At 47.0% G+C, this 19794-nt stretch overlaps 1 protein-coding gene across 1 annotated transcript; it reads right to left on the minus strand.

Annotated features, from left to right (window-relative positions):
• Positions 1-3957: 3957 nt before the first annotated feature.
• Positions 3958-15175, minus strand: LOC126980705 (mucin-2-like). Its single transcript, XM_050830874.1, has 3 exons — positions 15151-15175; positions 9126-14119; positions 3958-5946 (listed from the first exon to the last, which is right to left on the minus strand). Exons 1-3 carry the CDS (start codon positions 15154-15156, stop codon positions 5781-5783), a joined length of 5166 nt encoding a protein of 1721 aa, XP_050686831.1. The 5' UTR covers positions 15157-15175; the 3' UTR covers positions 3958-5780.
• Positions 15176-19794: the final 4619 nt, after the last annotated feature.

Genomic DNA, 19794 nt, shown 5'->3' on the forward strand with positions numbered 1-19794 from the left:
AGAAGAAAAGAGGAGAAGAAGGAATGAAGGAAGGAGAAGAAAATAAGAGAGGAAGGAAGGAAGGAAAGAGGAAAAAAGAAGAGGGGAAGGAAGGAAGGAGGAGAAAAGAAGAGGGGAAAAAAGGAAGGAAGGAAAATAGGGAAAATTAGGAAACAGCGGAGGAAGAAAATGGAGCAAAAGAAGTATGATAGAAGAAAAGAGAAGAAAAGAAAGAAGAAGAAGAAGAAGAAAAGAAAAAGAAAAGGAGAAAAAAGAGATAGTGGGGAGAAAGGGAAGAGAAAGGAGGGAACGAAGATGAAATGAGAGCAGAATGAGAGGAGAATGAGAGAGAGAGAGAGAATGAGAAAAAGGAAAGGGTAAAATGGGGTAAGGAAGGAAAGGGGAGGTAGGGGAAGAGAAAGGAAGGAAATGGGAGCGATAAAAGAATAGAAAGAAGATGAAAGAGAAGGAGAAAAAAAGGAGAGGGTAGAGGGGGGATAAAGAGGGGAAGGGAGAGGTATGGAAAAGGAGGAACGGAGAGCAGAATATAGATGAGAGAAGATGTAAAAAAAGAATAAGGTAGGGAGAGGGGAGGGAAAGGGGAGGAAGAGGAATGGGAAGGGGAGAGGCAAGGGAAGGGGAGAGGTAGGGGAAAGGTTGAAAGGAGAGCAGAAAGAAGATGAGAGAAGGTATAAAAAAAAAAGATAGGGTAGGGAGAGGGGAGGGGGAAGGGGGGGAGGTAGGGGAAGGGGAAGGGGAGAGATAGGGGAATGGGGTCTTATTGTCTCTTCAAGGTTACCCGCTGCATCGTGACCCGCCCGTAAACCCCCGTCGACGCTGCCCCGGGGTCATCTGAGGTCACGTAGGTCACAGGGGGGAGGGGGAAGGGAGGGGTAGGGTCACAGTTAAATGGACCAAGGCGGTTTTCTCCTCTCCTCATCTCTTCTTCCCTCCTCCTTTAGAAGTGGGTTAAGTGCAATTGACCTCTCTTTCGGCCACCTCTTTTGATTCTCTTTTTTAGGAGCAGCGAGTAGCGGGCTTTTTTTTATTATTGTTTCCCTTTTTTTGTGTGCCCTTGAGCTGTCTCCTTTGTTGTAAAAAATGAATAAATAAATAAATAAAAGTTGTCTCCCTCCTCCTCCTCCTCCTCCTCCTCCTCCTCTTCTTTCCATTCATCACCATCTCCAACATTCTTTCCACTTTCCCCTTCAGTCAATCATTCCACAAGCTTGCCAGTTATGAGGTGAATGCCAATGCAATAGACACACAAAAAACAAGATTAGAAAGTTCATTGATAGGATGTAGGAGTTGTGGGCATTTCCAGGGGAGTTTATGACCCTGGTGGTAGTGTGACCCTTCTTCTGTACCATGAACCTAAAGAACACATATTTGCCAAGGCTTTCTTAGAGTTGTGGGCATTTCAGGGGGAGTTTATGACTCTGGAGGTATAGTGACCCTTCTTCTGTACCATGAACCTAAAGAAACACATATTTGCCAAGGCTTTCGTAGGAGTTGTGGGCATTTCCAGGGGGAGTTTTATGACCCTGGTGGTAGTGTGACCCTTCTTCTGTACCATGAACCTAAAGAAACACATATTTGCCAAGGCTTTCGTAGGAGTTGTGGGCATTTCCAGGGGGAGTTTTATGACCCTGGTGGTAGTGTGACCCTTCTTCTGTACCATGAACTTAAAGAACCACTCATTAAAACCCGATTGATCCCCTCTTTGACCTTTAGAAATAGCTGATGTGATATAGCAAAGTGTCTTGTAATACCAGGCTTAATTTCTCCTCCTCTTCTTTTTTTCTTCCCTCCTCCACCTCTTCGTCATCCTCTTCTTTCCATCTTTCATCGTCTTCAGTATCCTTTCCTCATCTTACAGCAGTCATTCCTTAAGTCATCTTCTCCTCTTCGTCTTTCTTCTATTCTCCTTTCTCCTCTCCTTCTTTTTCTTCCCTCCTCCACCTCTTCGTCATCCTCTTCTTTCCATCTTTCATCGTCTTCAGCATCCTTTCCTCATCTTACCGCAGTCATTCCTTACGTCATCTTCTCCTCAAGAACACAATAATAAACAAGATGGTAAACAAATAAATAAATAAATAAACACGTAAGCAGAAACAAGAACGGGATAAACACGAAAAAAAAAAGTAGAACAAGAAAAAAAGAATGAGAACAACAACAACAGCAACAACGACAACAACAACAATACTGGCGATGAGTCTTCTTATTTGAAAGTGGGTGGGGGTGGGGGGAGAGGGGTAGGGGAGAGGAGGGGGAGGGAGGTAGGAACAAATGCAGACCTAATTAAATCAAGGTGAAAGAAAACGGGAATGGTGATGATGGAGGTAGTGGTGATGGTGGTGGTGATGGAGGTGGAGGTGGCAGCAAGGTGACACTCTTTCTCTTGATTGCTAAGCGTGAGGCGACGAGGAGGAAGGAAGTGGACGAGGAAATGGGTGACCTGCATTAGTGTGTGTGTATGGGAGAATGGAGAGCAATGAATGGGCCTTGACGTGGGGGGGGAGGGGGGAGGAATGGGGAAGGAAGAGGAGGTAGAAAGGGGGTGGCCTGGATCAATATGTATAGGAAGATATATGAAGAACAGTGAAGGTGAGAAAAGGGAGGACGATATGCACACAAAACGCACACAACCCTCAATCCCCCACACACAAGACTCCCCCCTCGCACCCACAAACCCCATCTCCTCCACCCCCTACACACAACCCCCTCCCCTCTTCCCCCCTCCACACAACCCCCCCTTACGCTCACCCACACAACCCCTTTTCCCTTTCCCCTCTTTCTCCCCCAATACATGAACACACGAGTCACCCTTCCATCGTCCTCTCCATTCCAGGTTTTCTCTGATGGCGTGAGTCCGAGAAACCAGAGCAGGAGACTTCGAGGGCACGCGAATCTCGGCCCTGAAGCAGCCTCGCATAGGGACGCTTTTCCCGACCCTCGCTCCCCCTCCCTCGAAGGTTGGTTGGTCATTGCGTCATCGTTTCATTCACTGTGTTGGGGTTGACCTTCGGGGAGTGTTGTGTGCTGTGGGTGACCTCTTTTAACCCAGTATACTTGTTTTCTTCATGTCTCGCTCTTGTTGTTGTTGCTGTTGTTGTTGTTGTTGTGTATTTTTGGTTATTTTTTGTGAATGAGCTTCTCCTCCTCCTCAGACTCATCCTCATCCTCCTCATCCTTATCCTCCTCATCCTCATCCTCCTTCCCACACATACACATAAGAAGAAGCATCTACAGTTTCCTACCTCCTTGTTTCTTCCCTCCCTCTTTATTTTCCTTTTTTTCACTCTTTCTTCCTTCTCCTCTTCTTTGCCTCTTTCCTCAACTAAAAAGAAGCATTTATCTTTTCCTTCTTCTTCCTCCTCTTTTTCCTGTTTTGTTTTCCTCTTTTTTTACCTTATCCTATCTTCCTTCTTCCATGCATCTTCCCTCAATTCAAAAACCCATCTATACTTTCCCTCCTCCTCTTTCTCCTCCTCCTCCTTATTTTCTAGTTTTTTCTTCGTTTGTGTGGAGTTGTGGAATGAGAATGCCGTGGTATGGAGAGATGAGGGTATAGAAATGTGGAATGAGGATGCTGTGATTTGGAGAGACGAGGGTATAGAGATGTGGAACGAGGATGCTGTGATTTGGAGAGATGAGGGTATAGAGATGTGGAATGAGGATGCCGTGGTATGGAGAGATGAGGGAGTGGAGATGTGGAATGAGGGTTCTTTAATATGGAGTGAAAAATTAATCCAAGTATGGTATGATGACTGTTTCTTCGGATGATAACTTTGGAAGGACTCGAAGTAAAAGAGTTTGGGAGTTCCTTGAGTCAGCTCGGTAGGATGAATAGGATGACAGGAATTAGTTTGCAGTTAAATGAAGCAAAGAAAACAAACTTAGGAATCTAGGCTACGTGTTGTTATCGTTGTTTATAATGGTGTAGGAGTCGTGTATCCAGGGCGGTGACACAGAAAGGGCTTAACACTCTTTATTTATATCTTAACACTATTTATTTGTATCTTAACACTATTTATATGTATCGTAACACTTTTTTTTATTCATTATTTTATTAAACCGCATCAGAGGTAGACGAGACTTGGGTTTGGCGGCTTACAGTAGGCGAACCTTTTCACTCGACAGGCAACCTAACTTATTTTTTTCAGTTTTTAGGTTTTATTTACATATATACTTCTGCTATGAATGTCAGAATTTGCATGAACCGGATTGAGCATAACTGTGTGACCTCTTATCTTATCAACGACGTAAGGAATAAGAGTATGTAATAAAATCTAATATCAAAGACAAAAATATATATATGCGATAATAATAAAAAAAGAAAAAGAAAAAGATTAAACATTAGATTAAGGAAAATGATCGTAATGAAAGTGCTATCTTCTATTCGTTGAGCATAACTAACTAACAACACTAATAAACTAACTAATAACTAACTAATAACACTAACAAACTAACTAATTAACTACTAGCTAACTAATAAACTAAAATCAACTATTACTAAATGTTCTGAACAATCATATTCAGCATTCTTTTGTAGCGAAAACATAACACAAATCTGACCGCTTCCTAAGAGTGCCTTGCAATGTTCTCGATCGCTCCCAGGCCTCACACGCAGAGATAAACTCGCCTATTCAACATAACAACAAACAAAGAAACAAAGAAGGAAGGAAGGAAGGGAAAAGAAGGAAGGAATGAGGGAAGGAAGGAAGGAAGGGAAAAAAAGGAAGGAAGGAATGAGGGAAGGAAGGAAGGAAGGGAAAAAAAGGAAGGAATGAGGGAAGGAAGGAAGGAAGGGAAAAAAAGGAAGGAAGGAATGAGGGAAAAGAAGGAAGGAAGGAAGGAAGGAAGGGTTAGAATGGCAAGGAAGGAAATGTAGAAGGATGCAGCGTAATAAACCTTTGAGTGCTTCAGGGATGGAGAAAAGAGAGCAAGAGGGTGCCGCCGAGGCCTTGCTACGGGTCACCTTTGCCCCGCCATCACCCCCGCCGACACTCGTAAACTCCACCGCAAAAAAATAATGATACCGAAGTGAAGCCGCGGGTGTCGGGAGCGAGGACACCTTCGTATATGCTTTCTTTTTCATGCATACCCCAGCGCACCGGTAATCTGTATATCTTATAGCGTAGTGGTTGTGGTCCCGCCCAGCTGTTGGTTAGGGCAACGCGGATGAATATATCTGAGTGTTTCGATATTTTCTTTTTTGCGTCTTGGCTCAGGCTGCCCCGCGGTGCTCCCTTTGGTACATTCATGACCCCGAGGGCATGGCAGACAGACAAGCATGTGGATGGTATTCGGCCACCCAACAATGGCTGGGAAATCACTATCCGACGCCGGGGCTCGAACTAAGGACACTTCTCTCAGCACATTCACGCTCTGCCACCACCCCGCTGCCTCACGCCTCCACTAATGTCAACACTCTCACTTCAATCGCCAGAAAAGTGCGTCAGCGTGCAGCCGAAGTCAGGGCAGATAGACAGGCTGGACAATCATCATCCGACGGCGAGATTCGAACGAGGGACATTGTTTTCAGCACGTTCACACTAGCCACTGTGTCACTGCCTCCCCTATACCACTATAGTCAACACCTTTATTTTCATCAGGAGAAAAGTGCGTCAGACCGAGGGTGTCCAGCCGTCTTGCGATGGCTGGAAAACACTCATCCAACGCCAGGGCTCGAACAAGGGTCACTGAGCTCAACATTCACACTTTAAGTCACCATGCAACTTCCTCCCACTATTAATCTCAACACTTTTATCCTTGACGAGTAAAGTGCTTCAGACGGCCTAGGGTATCCCCACCGCCTCGCCTTTCCGCGGATACCCGAAGAGGCTGTAGTGGATGACGCCCTTAGATGTGCGGGTGGCGTTGTTCTTCAGGTAGGCCACGGCGGGCACGATCTGGTAGATGTCCACGCTGGAGCTACGGGACCTTGGCAGCCCGGCGAAGTAGCTGAAAGAGGGGAGGGCGGGATGAGGGGCGTGAGGCTGTGGAGGCTGGTATGAGGGTTTTGGGGTCTGGTATGAGGTATCTGGGGGCTGGTATGAGGGTTTTGGGGTCTGGTATGAGGTATCTGGGGGCTGGTATGAGGGTTTTGGGGTCTGGTATGAGGTATCTGGGGGCTGGTATGATGGTTTTGGGGTCTGGTATGAGGTATCTGGGGGCTGGTATGAGGGTTTTGGGGTCTGGTATGAGGTATCTGGGGGCTGGTATGAGGGTTTTGGGGTCTGGTATGAGGTATCTGGGGGCTGGTATGAGGGTTTTGGGGTCTGGTATGAGGTATCTGTGGGCTAGTATGATGGTTTTGGGGTCTGGTATGTAGGGTCTAGGGGCTGGTATGATGGTGTTGGGGTCCGGTATGTAGGATGTGGGGGCTAGTATGATGATTTTGGGGTCTGGTATGTAGGGTCTAGGGGCTGGTATGATGGTGTTGGGGTCTGGTATGAGGTATCTGGGGGCTGGTATGATGGTTTTGGGAGCTGGTATGTAGGGTCTAGGGGCTGGTATGATGGTGTTGGGGTCCGGTATGTAGGATGTGGGGGCTGGTATGATGGTTTTGGGAGCTGGTATGTAGGGTCTAGGGGCTGGTATGATGGTGTTGGGGTCCGGTATGTAGGATGTGGAGGCTGGTATGATGGTTTTGGGGGCTGGTATGAGTCACCATCACCATCATCATCATCATCATCATCATCATCATCATCATCATCATCATCACCATCATCATCATCATCATCATCATCATCCCTGCTATTATCATCATTATCTGCGCCTTCATCACCACCACCACCACCATCACCACCACCTTCACTTTCAGAAAATTTACCACCTGTTGATGCAGTGAATGCCATTACGAAAGATCACTGACACACCTGAAACTTGTGCCCAGAATGTGGTGGTGGCGGTGGTGGTGGTTCTGTTATAGGTGATGATGTAGGTGATGGTGGTAGTGATGATGGTGGTAGAAATGATGATGATGATAACAGGGATGATGATGATGAGGAGGAGGAGGAGGAGGAGGAATAATGGCAGTTTAAGAGGAAAAAAAGAAATTACCAAAAGAATATTAGAGTAAGAGTAGAAAGGGAAAGTAGATAGACGGGAGAAAAAAAAAATACATAAGCCTCTTTCTAGCAACACACACACACACACACACACACACACACACACACACACACAGAGAGAGAGAGAGAGAGAGAGAGAGAGAGAGAGAGAGAGAGAGAGAGAGAGAGAGAGAGAGAGAGAGAGAGAGAGAGAGAGAGAGAGAGAGAGAGAGAGAGAGTACATTCACTTCTAGACCTGCAAATTAAAACAAAAAATAAAGTAAACTAGACCAATGCAAACAGGATAGACATATTACTTGAACGTTCAAAAAACTAGTACTTACCAGCCTCCCCCTCCCCCCTATGACTCAGCATCACCACCATCACCACCATCACCACCATCAACACCATCAACACCATCAACACCATCACTACCATCAACACCATCACTACCATCAACACCATTACCACCATCACCATTATCATTACCACCATCACTATCATCAACACCATCAACACCATCACCACCATTGCTTCCATCCACTCACTTTGCTGTAACACTATATACCATCATCATCATAACCACCATCATCACCACCATCATCACCTTCACAACTACCACTGTGCCCACATCTACATAGCCGCCACCAGTACTAATACCCCTTCACCACCACCACCACCATCACCACCACCAGCATCAACACCACCATTAAGCCGTTTCCTGTTCCTTTTCCCCGCCTTCAGCACCAAAAATTAAACCAAAGAAAAAATATTGAAAGGTTAGCCGATGTGCCTTTCACCGGCCGCTCTCGATTTGTGAGTGAGAGAATTGACTGCACGCAAATTCTGGCCCCCTTCACACGAGCGGTTTTTTCTCGCACGGTTTTCCCGCGCGGTTTAGAAATCAATGAAGTTCAATGAGGACCTTCACACGCTGGCCGCGCGGCTTAATTCCCCCGCGGCAATGATTTACCGGCCCCCTGCGCTGCTAACCCGTGCGGCCCCAGGCGGATCAGAATACTCTAAAAGTCTATGGAGCCCTTCAGACTTTCCCCGAGCGGCAGTCGTGGTTAATCAGCGGCAGAGGTTCAATTTGCTCACACGTTCTCCAAATGTAAGAGATGACATCCAAACATAATTGAAAAACTTTTCCTAATCAGCTTTCAGGTCAGGATGTAATGTGTAGGATACCCCTTGAAGGATCGTAGAGCTGTTTATTGGGTGGGTCCATCATTTACGTAGTCTCTTCTTTCTTAACACCCTGGTCATTAAACACACATAGATCACTCTCATCTTTACGTCCTCCATCTTGAACCAACGCCGACAAACGGACAAGTATTCTGTGCACTGCTGCAGACGAACCGCGTGTGTGAAGACGGCCTATGTGTGTGTGTGTGTGTGTGTGTGTGTGTGTGTGTGTGTGTGTGTGTGCTGTACTTTTACTTTATTTTTTTTTTCCCTGTTGACATTTACTAATTTTAAGATTGTGTTTGCTGTCGTTAATGTAGTTCACCTCTCTTCCTTCAATCCCTTCTTTCATCTCAATATTCTTCCTTCGTTTTGCTCCTTTGCTCCTTTTCCTTTCCTTTCTTCCTTCATGCTTTTCTTTCTTCCTTCATTTCTTTCCTTCCTTCTCTTCATTTATTTCTCCCTTATACTCCTTTCTTTTCCTCTCTTTATGACATTCTATCTCCCTCCCTCCCTCCCTCTCTCCTTCCTCTCTTTCTCCCTTTCTCCTTCAATTCCTCTATTTTTTTCTTCCTTCATTCCCTTCCACAATCATCCTCCACCTCTCTCTGTCCCTCCCTTCCTCATTCACTCACTCATTCACTCACACTTTCACACACATTCTCTCATTCTCTCTCATTCACTCACTCAGTAACTCACTCACACACACCTTATCCCTCTTTCTCACTCACTTTCTTACTCACTCATTCACTCAAACACACACACGCAATACCCTTCTTCCTCACCCTCTCACTCACACCCTACCCATCATTCTCTCTCCCTTTCTCTCTCCCTTAAACCCTTTCCTTCCCTCCCTCCCACACTCACTCACTCACTCACTCACTCACTCACTCACTCACTCACCTGTACAGCGTGTTGTCTGCCTTATTTTGAACCGCATGGCCGAGGACCTCCCTGTTGATCAGCTCCTGTACCAAGTCCTGTTCGAGCCCCGCCTGTCCGCTGTGCTTACGCGGACGGTCCGTGGAGGTGGTTGCGTCCGTGTCCTTATCTTGGTACGTGGGCTGAGGCGTCGTGACCCTGTACGTGATCTTTGGAGTCTTGAATATGGGCCGTGGAGTCGTGGGTTTGCGAGGGTATGTGTCCTTGTGTGTTTGGTACGTGGGTCTTGGTGTGGTAGGTATGTACGTGTCCTTGGGTGACTGGTATATGGGCTTGGGTGTTGTGGGTCCGTACATGTCCGTGGTTGGCTCATGTGATGGTGTAGCGGTCTTGAATACAATGGTGAGGAGGTTGTTTGGATCTTTTTGAGGGGTTGTCGCTAGTGGTCTTGGGGTCTGATGTTGAGGGAGGACTGCGTGGGGAGGGTACGGAGGGTAGAGGGGGTAAGGGGGGTCGAATGTAAGCGCTGGGGTGTGGAATGGGATAGCTGGGGGGAGGTATGAGTAGCCGGAGTGATCTGGTGTGGGGTATGACGGAGAAGGTGTGGTTTGGTAAGGGGCTGGTGGAGGAGGGGGCTGGAACGACTTCTTAGGGGCTGGATATGGATGGAATGAGTGGGCTGGGGTGCGGTATGAGGAAGGGCCTATATTCTGGTAGGAGGAGGTGGTAGTTTCCTGGTATAAGGGCGAGTTTGGGGGCTGGTATGAGTGGTGTACAGGGTGGAGAGGCTTTTGGGGGGCTGTGTGTGAGGGGGCTGGTGTCTGGTGTGAGTGAGATGGGGTGTGATATAAAGGGACTGGTGTCTGGTATGAGGATGTGGATAAGTGGACTTGGGGCTGGATATGCTTTTTAGGAGCTGGAGTTAAGTGTAAGTGGAATGGGGTGTGGTCTGCAGGGTCTGGTGTCTGGTATGAGGATGTGAAAGAGTGGTATGAGGGTGTGGTTGAGGGCTGGTATGTGTGCTGTGGGGGCTGGTATGAGGGTTTTGGGGTCTGGTATGAGGTATCTGGGGGCTGGTGTGATGGTTTTGGGGGCTGGTATGTAGGTTCTAGGGGCTGGTATGATGGTTTTGGGGTCTGGTATGTAGGATGTGGGGGCTGGTGTGATGGTTTTGGGGTCTGGAATGTAGGATGTGGGGGCTGGTGTGATGGTTTTGGGGTCTGGTATGTAGGATGTGGGGGCTGGTGTGATGGTTTTGGGGGCTGGTATGTAGGTTCTAGGGGCTGGTATGATGGTTTTGGGGTCTGGTATGTAGGGTCTAGGGGCTGGTGTGATGGTTTTGGGGGCTGGTATGTAGGTTCTAGGGGCTGGTATGATGGTTTTGGGGTCTGGTGTGAGTGGTCTGGTGTCTGGTATGATGGTTTTGGGGGCTGGTATGAGTGGTCTGGTGTCTGGTATGATGGTTTTGGGGGCTGGTATGAGTGGTCTGGGGTTTTGTATGTGGATGAGGGTGTGGTTGGGGGCTGGTATGAGTGGTGCGGAGGCTGGTATAAGAATGTGGAGGACTGGTATGGGGCTGTAGTTGGGGGCTGGTATGAGGTATGAGGGGGCTGGTATGTAGGGTCTGGGGGCTGGTATCGGGACGTGGAAGACCGGTGTGAAAGTGTAGTAGTCTGGTATGAGGTATCTGGGGTCTGGTATGAAGATTCTGGTGTCTGGTATGAGGGGGGGGCTGGTGTAGTAGTGAATAAGGAATGTGGCAAAGAAGAAGTCCTGGTATGACCTGAGAGGAATGGGAATTTGAGAGGCTTGTCGCATGAGCAGTTTGTGGTTTTGTGGAATGCGTGGCCTGTGGTGTGGAATGAAGAGGCTGTGGAATGGAGTGGGGAGGGTGTGGAGATGTGGAATGAGGAGGCTGTGGTGTGGAGTGAAGAGGGAGTCAAAGTGGAGTAGAATGATTTTGGTGGTACTCGAAGTGAAAGAGGTTGAGAGTTGCTTGAGGTAGTCCGGTAAGATGAGTATGTAGACCTAGACGAGGAAGAGGAAGAGGAAGAGGAAGAGGAGGAGGAGGAATGATGGGATGACGATGAGGAGGAGGAGGAAGAGGAGGAGGAGGTTCGAGGGGTTGTAGATAGGGGCTTAAAAGATATTGTGGGAAGATAGAAGTGAATTTTGGGTGTTCGGTAATGGTAGCCTGAGTGTGGCTTTGTGGTGGTGGAGTGTGGCTGTGGTGTGGTGTGGCGTATGGTGTGTGGTGGTGGTGGTGGTGGTGACTTTGAGGGAGGTGGAGGAGGAGATTTTGGAGGTTGTGGATGGGAAGAAACAGAAGAAGAAGGAGATGAAGAAGAAGGTGGTGGATGGGAAGAATGAGAAGAAGGAGGAGATGAAGAAGAAGATGGTGGATGTGTAGAAGGAAGAAAAGAAGGAGATGAAGAAGGAGATGGAGGTGGATGTGAAGAACGGGAAGAAGAGGAAGAACGAGAGGAGGAAAAAGAACGAGAAGAGGAAGAAGAATGGGAAGAGGAAGAACGAGAAGAAGAAGAGGAAGAACGAGAAGAGGAAGGAAAACGAGAAGAGGAGAAAGAAGATGAAGAAGAAGAAGAAGAAGAAGGTGAAGAAGAGGAAGAAGAAGAAGAAGAAGAAGGTGCTTCCGGACGAACTCTTGCACCCAGACTGAGACCATTTGAACGACCTTGATTAAAACGAGGCAAACCAAAAGAAGAAGAAGGAGGAGGAGGAGGAGGAGGAGGAGGAGGAGTAAGAGCATGAGAAGGTGGAAGAGGCCGAGGTGGTGGTTGCGTTGGTTGTGGATGAGGTGCAGTGGTTAGCAGAGGTGGTGAAGTAAATTCGGGCTCTGAAGTGGAAGAGGGATGTGGAATTGACTGTGGAGTGGATTTCGTGGTTATCACAAGTGGTGGAGTAGAGTCTTTGGGTGCTGAGGTGGATGGAAGTGGCTGTGGAGTGCTTGATTCCACATTCTGACTGACTTCACCAACAGAATGAGGGAGTGGAGGGCTTCTGGCAGGTGGAGTGGACTGTGGAGGACTTGCTTTGGATGGTGGAGGAAGTGGAGAGGAAGCTTGTTGTAGTGAAGTGGAAGATGAAGGTGGAGATGATTCCGTATTAGCCGATTCAATTCTCTTAGTGGTTTTACCGATAGATGGAGAAGGTGGAGGAGGAGTGGCTTCAGTGGGTGGAGGCGTAGAAGTGGATGATGGAGTAGGTGGAGCAGAGGAAGGAGTTGCCTGTGGTGTAATCGATTTCACATTCTGAATGACTTCAACTACAAACGGAGTGAGTGGAGAGCTTTTGGTAGGTGGAGAGGACTGCGGAGGACTTGATGTGGATGGTGGAGGCAGTGGAGAGGAGAAAGTTTGTTGTGGTGAAGTGGAAGAGGTGGAAGAGGAAAGCGGAGATGATTCTGTTTTAGCGATAGATGAAGAAGATGGAGAGCTCGTAGCGTGTGGAGTGGTAGAAGTGGATGATGGCGTAGGTGGATCAGGGGAAGGCTCATGTGATACCGAAGTGGATGAGGAAGGTGGAATTGCCTTTGTATCAGTCAGTAGAATTCTCTTGATGCTGTTGCCGAAAGACGAAGAAGATGGAGCGTGTGGAGGGGAGGGTGGAGATGAAGATGGCGGAGAACTAGAAGTGGATAGTGGAGGTGAAGGTGGTGATGATGGTGGTGGTGGTGGTGATGGTGATAGTGGGTCATTTTTGGGAGGGGTGACTTTTGCAAATGTCTCGGGCGGTGAAGAAGTAGCAGGCTTGCTTTTACTTCGAGAGGAGGAGGAGGAGGAGGAGGAGGAGGAGGAGGAGGAGGGCTGAGGGGGATGATTGTGTTGGGGCTTCTTATGTGTGGAGGAGGAGGAAGAAGAGGAGGAGGAGGAGGAGGAAGAAGAAGAAGAGGACATCCGGGTTGCAGAGTTATCGCTATGGGTATCTTCTGCAACACTCTGTAGGATTTCAAACAAGGGCACTCCCGTTCCTCTTGAAGCTGGAATCGAACCTTGGTCCCGTTCTTGAGACTTGGCACGAACCGAGAACTTGGGGCGTTGAACTTGAGGTTCCTTGGAGTCGGATTGAGTCGTGAACCGCGTCGGGAATTGGGGTCCTGCTTGGCTGAGGGGAATTCCTGGCTGGTGTTGACGTGGGGTTCTTGTGTGGATCCTCTTGGATGGTCTACTACGCGACTGGTTCCTTGGCCGGCGCTTTCTGTCCTGGTTCTGTTGTCTTCTTCTCTTCCGGGGTTCTTCTTGTTTCTCCTCCTCTCGGCTCTCTCTCCCTCTCCGGTTCTGTCTCTCTCTTTGTCTTCCTCTTCTTCTACTTTGTCTTCGGTTCTGGTTGGTTTGGGATCGTTTTCTTTCCTCTCGTTCTCGGCTCTTTCCCGGGTCCTTATGTCTGTCTTCGTCTGAGTCGCGTTTTCTTTGCTCTCTTTCTCGGCTCTTTCCCGGGTTCTTTTCTTCGTCTGAGTCTCGTTTTCTTTGCTCTCTTTCTCGGCTCTTTCCCGGGTTCTTTTCTTCGTCTGAGTCTCGTTTTCTTTGCTCTCTTTCTCGGCTCTTTCCCGGGTTCTTTTCTCCCTCTTCGTCTGAGTGATGCTGTCTTGGGTTCTTTTCTTTTCTTCTTTGGGTTTCTATATTTTCTTCCTTCCGGTCTAGTCTCTTGTCCCTGTTCTGTTCTCGTTTTCTTTCCTCTCTTTCTCGGCTCTTTCCCGGGTTCTTTTCTCTGTCTTCGTCTGAGTGATGCTGTCTTGGGTTCTTTTCTTCTCTTCTTCGGGTTTCTATATCTTCTTCCTGCCGGTCTAGTCTCTTGTCCCTGTTCTGTTCTCGGTTATGTTCTCGTTTTGCTCGTCCTTGGTTTTGCTCTTCGTTTTCTTCTTGGTTCTGGTGTTCCTGGCTCTGGCTCTGGTTCTCTCCTTTCTTCTGTCTTAAGTCCTGCTCGGTGGCGTGATTCTGGCTGTGGTTCTGCGCCGCGGCCACCGCCACCAGCAGGAGCAGCAGGAGAACCCCCACCACCTTGTTGATAGGGAGAGAGAAGGAAAGAGAGGCGTCTGTCACTACAGGGCCACAAACACAAACACTCAAGAGTCTACCGGTAAAGAAAAGTGACGTGACTCAAGAACTGGGCATGATTTTTTAAGAGTTCTGTTTATAGCTCCGGCAAGCGATTAAGATTGGTTACATTAATGCGCCTGTATCTCGCTTCCTACCTTACGAAGTGCTTCTCTGTTGTCATACTTGTCTTCTACTAAGCTACAAACCTCCCGGATAGCCATATGAAAGAGTGTAAAGATCAAGACAAGTGTAAAAAAGCCATGGAAGTCTGCAAATCCGCGGGGTCCCGGGAGACTGTGTGGCCCAGAGCAACGAAATATAGAAACACAAGGTCGAAAGTGGCGAAGCCCCTTTTTAAGATGTTCATGCATATTAACCTGCCTTTTAGTGACCCTGAAAGGGGTCGAAGGGGCTGATCCAGGAAATTTATAATTTAGTAATATATATATATATATATATATATATATATATATATATATATATCTATATATATATATATATATATATATATATATATATATATGATAACATGAGAAGACTTGATTAGGTAGAAAGTGAGATACCGGCGCGTTAACGATAAAATTCTTCACCCGCTAGGCTTCCTTGATGGGGCCTTATGGTCGGCCCCCGCCCATTAGCGGCGCAGGAATGTGTTTTATAGTGGCGCCGTCCTGCTTGGCTCATGCTGCCCCCCCCTCCGGAGCTAGAGTCCGGGTTGACAGGTGATCTTCAGGACAGCACGTAGGTAGTCTTAGGCCACTAGGCGATGCCTGAAAATTTTCAGCTTGTAGCGACGGGCGGGACTCGAACCCGGATCCTCCAGGGCACCGCGCCCGCACGCTGACCACTCGGCCACCGCCTCCCCTTTTCGTGTGCTCATGTGTGTGTAATTGTTTAGTCACTTAAACACTATACACTGCTCATACACATGCACACGCACGCGCACGCACACACGCACGCACACACGCACGCACACACGCACACACACGTACCTTCATCGTGGTGGCGCGTGAGACGCAGGAAAGTAATGACACATAGGACTAAAGAGCGCCCGCTTATATGCCCTCTTACTCTCTCTCTCTCTCTCTCGTGCGCGCGAGCGCGCAAAATCCACTCACATCAATTATAGTCTTACTTCAAACTGGAAATTTAGACCTTTGGAGGAGAGATAAGAAAGGAGGGAAGTAGGGAGGGACGTAGGGAGGGAGGGAGGGAGGGAGAGAGAGAGAGAGAGAGAGAGAGAGAGAGAGAGAGAGAGAGAGAGAGAGAGTGTGTGTGTGTGACATGCGCTCTATTCCACCCACCGTCTCTACCTAAAAAAAAAAAAAGCATTATTCTCCTCTTCCTTTTCCTCCTCTTCCTCTTTCTTTTTTTCCTCCTTATCCTTTTTCTTTTGTTTCTATTTCTTATTTTTTCGTTTTTGTCCTCGTCCTTTTTTTTTTTTACCTAGTTCTAGTTTTTGGTTACGGAGGTCTGTCTTCCTCTCTTTCCTCATCCTCCTCTTCCTCCTCCTCTTCCTCTTCCTCTGCGTTCTCACGGCTCATAATCTTCTTTTTCTCGCTTCTTCTTCTTCTTCTTTTGTTAATGTCACTCGTAACTGCCGTCTCACTTAACCTACTTTCTTGTTTTACGTATTTTCATTAATGTTTCCCGCCTCACTCACACATTTCATTTTTGCGCGACTTCTCAATACTCGCTTTACCTGTATTCCTTCATTTTCTTATGACATATTACTTTCAATACATAAGGGTGACATTAAGATCGGTCTGGGAAAAAGGAAAGGGGAAAGGAGAAAGCAAAGCAGGAAGAGAGAGGGAGGGAGAGAGTGCAGGATTGAAATGTATACGAGAATTATCTAACTCTTTTATATCAATGAGAAAGGAAGGAAAGAAGGACGGAAGGAAGGAAGGTAGGACGAGTAGAGAGAGGGAAGGAGAAGTGAATTAATATATAAACGAAAGAGTGAATGAAATGAATGAATGAATGAATGAAGGAAGGAAGGAAGGAAGGAAGGAAGGAAGGAAGGAAGGAAGGAAGGAAGGAAGGAAGGAAAGGTGGGAGAACGAGTAGAGGAGAGAGAGAGAGAAGGAAGGATGAGGAAAGGCATGAGAGAAGAAGATGAAGGAATGAAGGGGGAAAGGGAATGAGATATATACCTGAACTTCCTTACTTTCGATTTCAATATAAAGGGAGGAAGGAAGAAAGAGTAGAGGGAGAGGGTGGGAGGTAGGGAGGAAGGGAGGCAGGAAGGAAGAAAGAGTAGAGGGAGAGGGTGGGAGGTAGGGAGGAAGGGAGGCAGGAAGGAAGAAAGAGTAGAGGGAGAGGAAGGGAGGTAGGGAGGAAGGGAGCCAGGAAGGAGGAGAGGAGGAGGAAGGGAGAACAGGATTGAGACGAATTGCTAAATGTCTTTGCTTTTTAATTCCACGAAGAGAGGAGGAAAGAAGTTAAGTAAATGCCAGAAGGATATTTGTTGAGCATTTCTTTGATTCTCCTACAACTTAATGATATGTATTTGTTCTTGTACCGGGTAACTTTTTTTTATTCTTTGTTACGTGAGACTGTAAACACGTAATAATAATGAGAAGAAAAACAATAACAATTATCTTTTTTGCACACGTCGAACAAGCAACTCAGAGGTGTTTGTGTCAATATAAGCCTCGAAACCTTTGCCTTTTACGCTCTTTTCTGCATTGTTAATCTTATTTGTTCAACTGTTTGTGTATATCTGTTGTTATTTTTATTATTATTTATTTTTCGGACACGAGACTAATAAATCGTTCAATGGATGTTTGTTTGTTTGTGTGTATATAAACTTTGGGACATTAAATTATCTCAGTGTTTCCTTTTCTACGCGTTTTTTTTACTTATATCTTATTTATTTATTTATTTATCTATGTGTATTCATGTGTGTGTATATATGTGTGTGTTACCTAAAATTGGATGAGAAAAGATGAATAGCCGGGTGGATAGATAGACTGATAGGTAGTTAAATAGATAGATACAGACAGACACATAGACACACACATACACACACCCATACAGACAAACAGACAGATGGACAGAAAGGCGTCAGAAAACAAAAAGGTCGATTGACAGGCGAATCAGCGAAGGTTTTATAAATAACTCCGGAAGACACGAATCATTCCTCAAGTAAGCAGAGTATGTTTTTTTCTTTCCTTTCACCTAATAAGCAGCTAGACTTTTTAACGGTGGTGGTGATGGTGGTGGTGGTAGTGATGATGGTGATGATGGTGATGACGTACTAATGGTGACTCTGTTGGTGGTATGGCGGTGATGATGGTAGCAAGGATGGTGATGATGGTGATGATGGTGATTGCGATGGTGGTGTAGACAGGGCAGTGTGATGATGGAAGTATATGGTGATGACAGGTGGAGATAGTGATGATGGTGATAGTGATGGTGGTGATGTTGATGGTTATTGCGATGGTGATGTAGACAGGGCAGTGTGAGCGATAGAAATATATGATGATGACAGGTGGAGATGGTGATGATGGTGGCAGTAAAGATGGTGATGTTGATGGTCATTGCGTTGATGGTGTAGACAGGGGAGTGCGAGTGGTAGAAGTATATGGTGGTGACAGGTGGAGATGGTGATGATGATGGTAGTGATGGTGGTGTTGGTGATGATAAGGGGAACAATAACACTTGGAAAATAACAAGAAATCCAGCTTCAAGAACTATTATTTTCTGCACTACGAAGGTTAAGCTTGCAGCGAGCGTTTTAAGACCCTTCAATGAATATTTTTTTATGTTACTTTTTATTCATTCATTCATTCATTTTATCCATTCACTTTACTTATCTTCTTCCACCTTATTCATCCTCAACCTTCCACCTTTCCTTCTTCCACCTGAGCCCAATCGATGACCCCTTTCTGCTTACCTGCCCACACACCTGTATATTTACTTACCTGCCTCTCGCTGCCGCAATTGTCACTTTTGTAACTTGCCCTGTCTCCTCCTCCTCCTCCTCCTCCTCCTCTTCATCCTTATCCTCATCCTCTTTCTCTTCCTCGTCCCCGTCCTCGTCCTCCTCCTCCTCATCTTCCTCTTTCTCCTCCTCTTCTTCCTCATCCTCCTCTTCCTCCTCCTCCTCCTCCTCCTCGTCATCAACATCCTTCTCTTCAATCACCCTTCCCCCTTTTTTTCCCCTCTTTGGCCCCTTCTCTTCCAACTCCTCCTATTCCTCCTCTTCATCTTCCTCCTCTTCCTCCCCTTCCCTCTCCTGCTCTCTCCTCCTTCTCTTTTATTTCCTTTCTCCTCTTCATCCTCCTTTTTTCCCCTTACTCCTTCCACCTCTCTGCTCTCCCTCCTCCTTATCTTCAGTCTCCTCTCCATTCTCATTTTCCCTCATCATGTTACTGCTTACCCACCCACTTGCTTCCCCTCCTGTCTCTCTCCGGCATATGACCACAGACGTTGCGCCGACTAAACGAAACTTTCCAACTTACCCCCTTGCCTCCCCCTCGCCGCCCCGGTTGTCACTTTTAAAACCGGCGCTACCAAAAAATTGATTATGCCCAAACTAGTGACCTGTGCTGCCGGGAGAAGGTTGTCGGGCGCCTTATCAATATCCAGCCAGTTGGTTAGATAAAGAAAAAGAAAGGAAGCAAGAGAACGTAAGGTTGGGGTTGTCTGCATGAGAGAGAGAGAGAGAGAGAGAGAGAGAGAGAGAGAGAGAGAGAGAGAGAGAGAGAGAGAGAGAGAGAGAGAGAGAGAGAGAGAGAGAGAGAGATTGTGTGTTTGTGTGTGTGTTTGTGTGTATGTGGGTGTGGGTGGGGAATGGAGGAGAATCTAAACCAATTAGGAAATAGTACGATTCCTCCTTTTCCTCCTCCTCCTCCTCCTCCTCCAACTCCTCCTTTCTCCCTCGACCTTTAAGCACCCCATCACCTGCCTCTTCTTCCCACTCTTCTTCTTCCTCTTCCATTTGTGGACTTCAGCTTCTTCCTCTTCCTCTTTACTCCCGCCCCCAGGCAGCTAATCGCCCAGTCAGTCACCCATCACCCATTCACCCAGTTTGCCAATCATCCAGTCAGTCACTCAGTCAGTCAGTTAGTCAGCCGGTCAGTCAGTCAGTCAGCCAGTCATCCATCCAGTCAGTCAGTCAGTCAGTCAGTCAGTCAATCAGCCAGGCACCCAGTCAGTCAGTCAGTCAGCCATCTAGTCAGTCAGTCAGCCAGTCACTCAGCCATCTAGTCAGTCAGTCACTCACTCAATTAGACAGCCAGCCAGTCAATCAGTCAGTCAGCCAGTCAGCCATCCAGTCAGTCAGTCAGTCAGCCATCCAGTCAGTCAGTCAGTCAGCTATCCACCCAATCAGTCAGTCAGTCAGTCTTTTTTCCTTTCTGTCTTTGTGTGTGTGTGTGTGTGTGTGTGTGTGTGTGTGTGTGTGTGTGTGTGTGTGTGTGTGTGTGTGTGTGTGTGTGTGTGTGTGTGTGTGTGTGTTTTTGCTCCTGTGGTTATTCTTTTCCTCCTATCTACACTCCTTCCTCTTCTTCTTCTTCTTATCTTATTTATCTTTTGTTTCTTCCTCTTATCCTCTCTCTTCATCTTTCTCATCATCATCATCACCATCGTCACCTTATTTCTTTACCTCTTTTTCTGCCACTACTTTT

Source organism: Eriocheir sinensis, chromosome 4 (assembly GCF_024679095.1).
Source record: "Eriocheir sinensis breed Jianghai 21 chromosome 4, ASM2467909v1, whole genome shotgun sequence".
NCBI lineage: Eukaryota > Metazoa > Arthropoda > Malacostraca > Decapoda > Varunidae > Eriocheir > Eriocheir sinensis.

Bases quoted from the DNA above. Each gene is read 5' to 3' on its own strand.
- LOC126980705 (XM_050830874.1), bottom strand. The intron at 5,947-9,125 runs GTGAGTGAGTGA...CCCCTCTTTCAG, and splicing joins GCAGACAACACGCTGTACAG to CTACTTCGCCGGGCTGCCAA.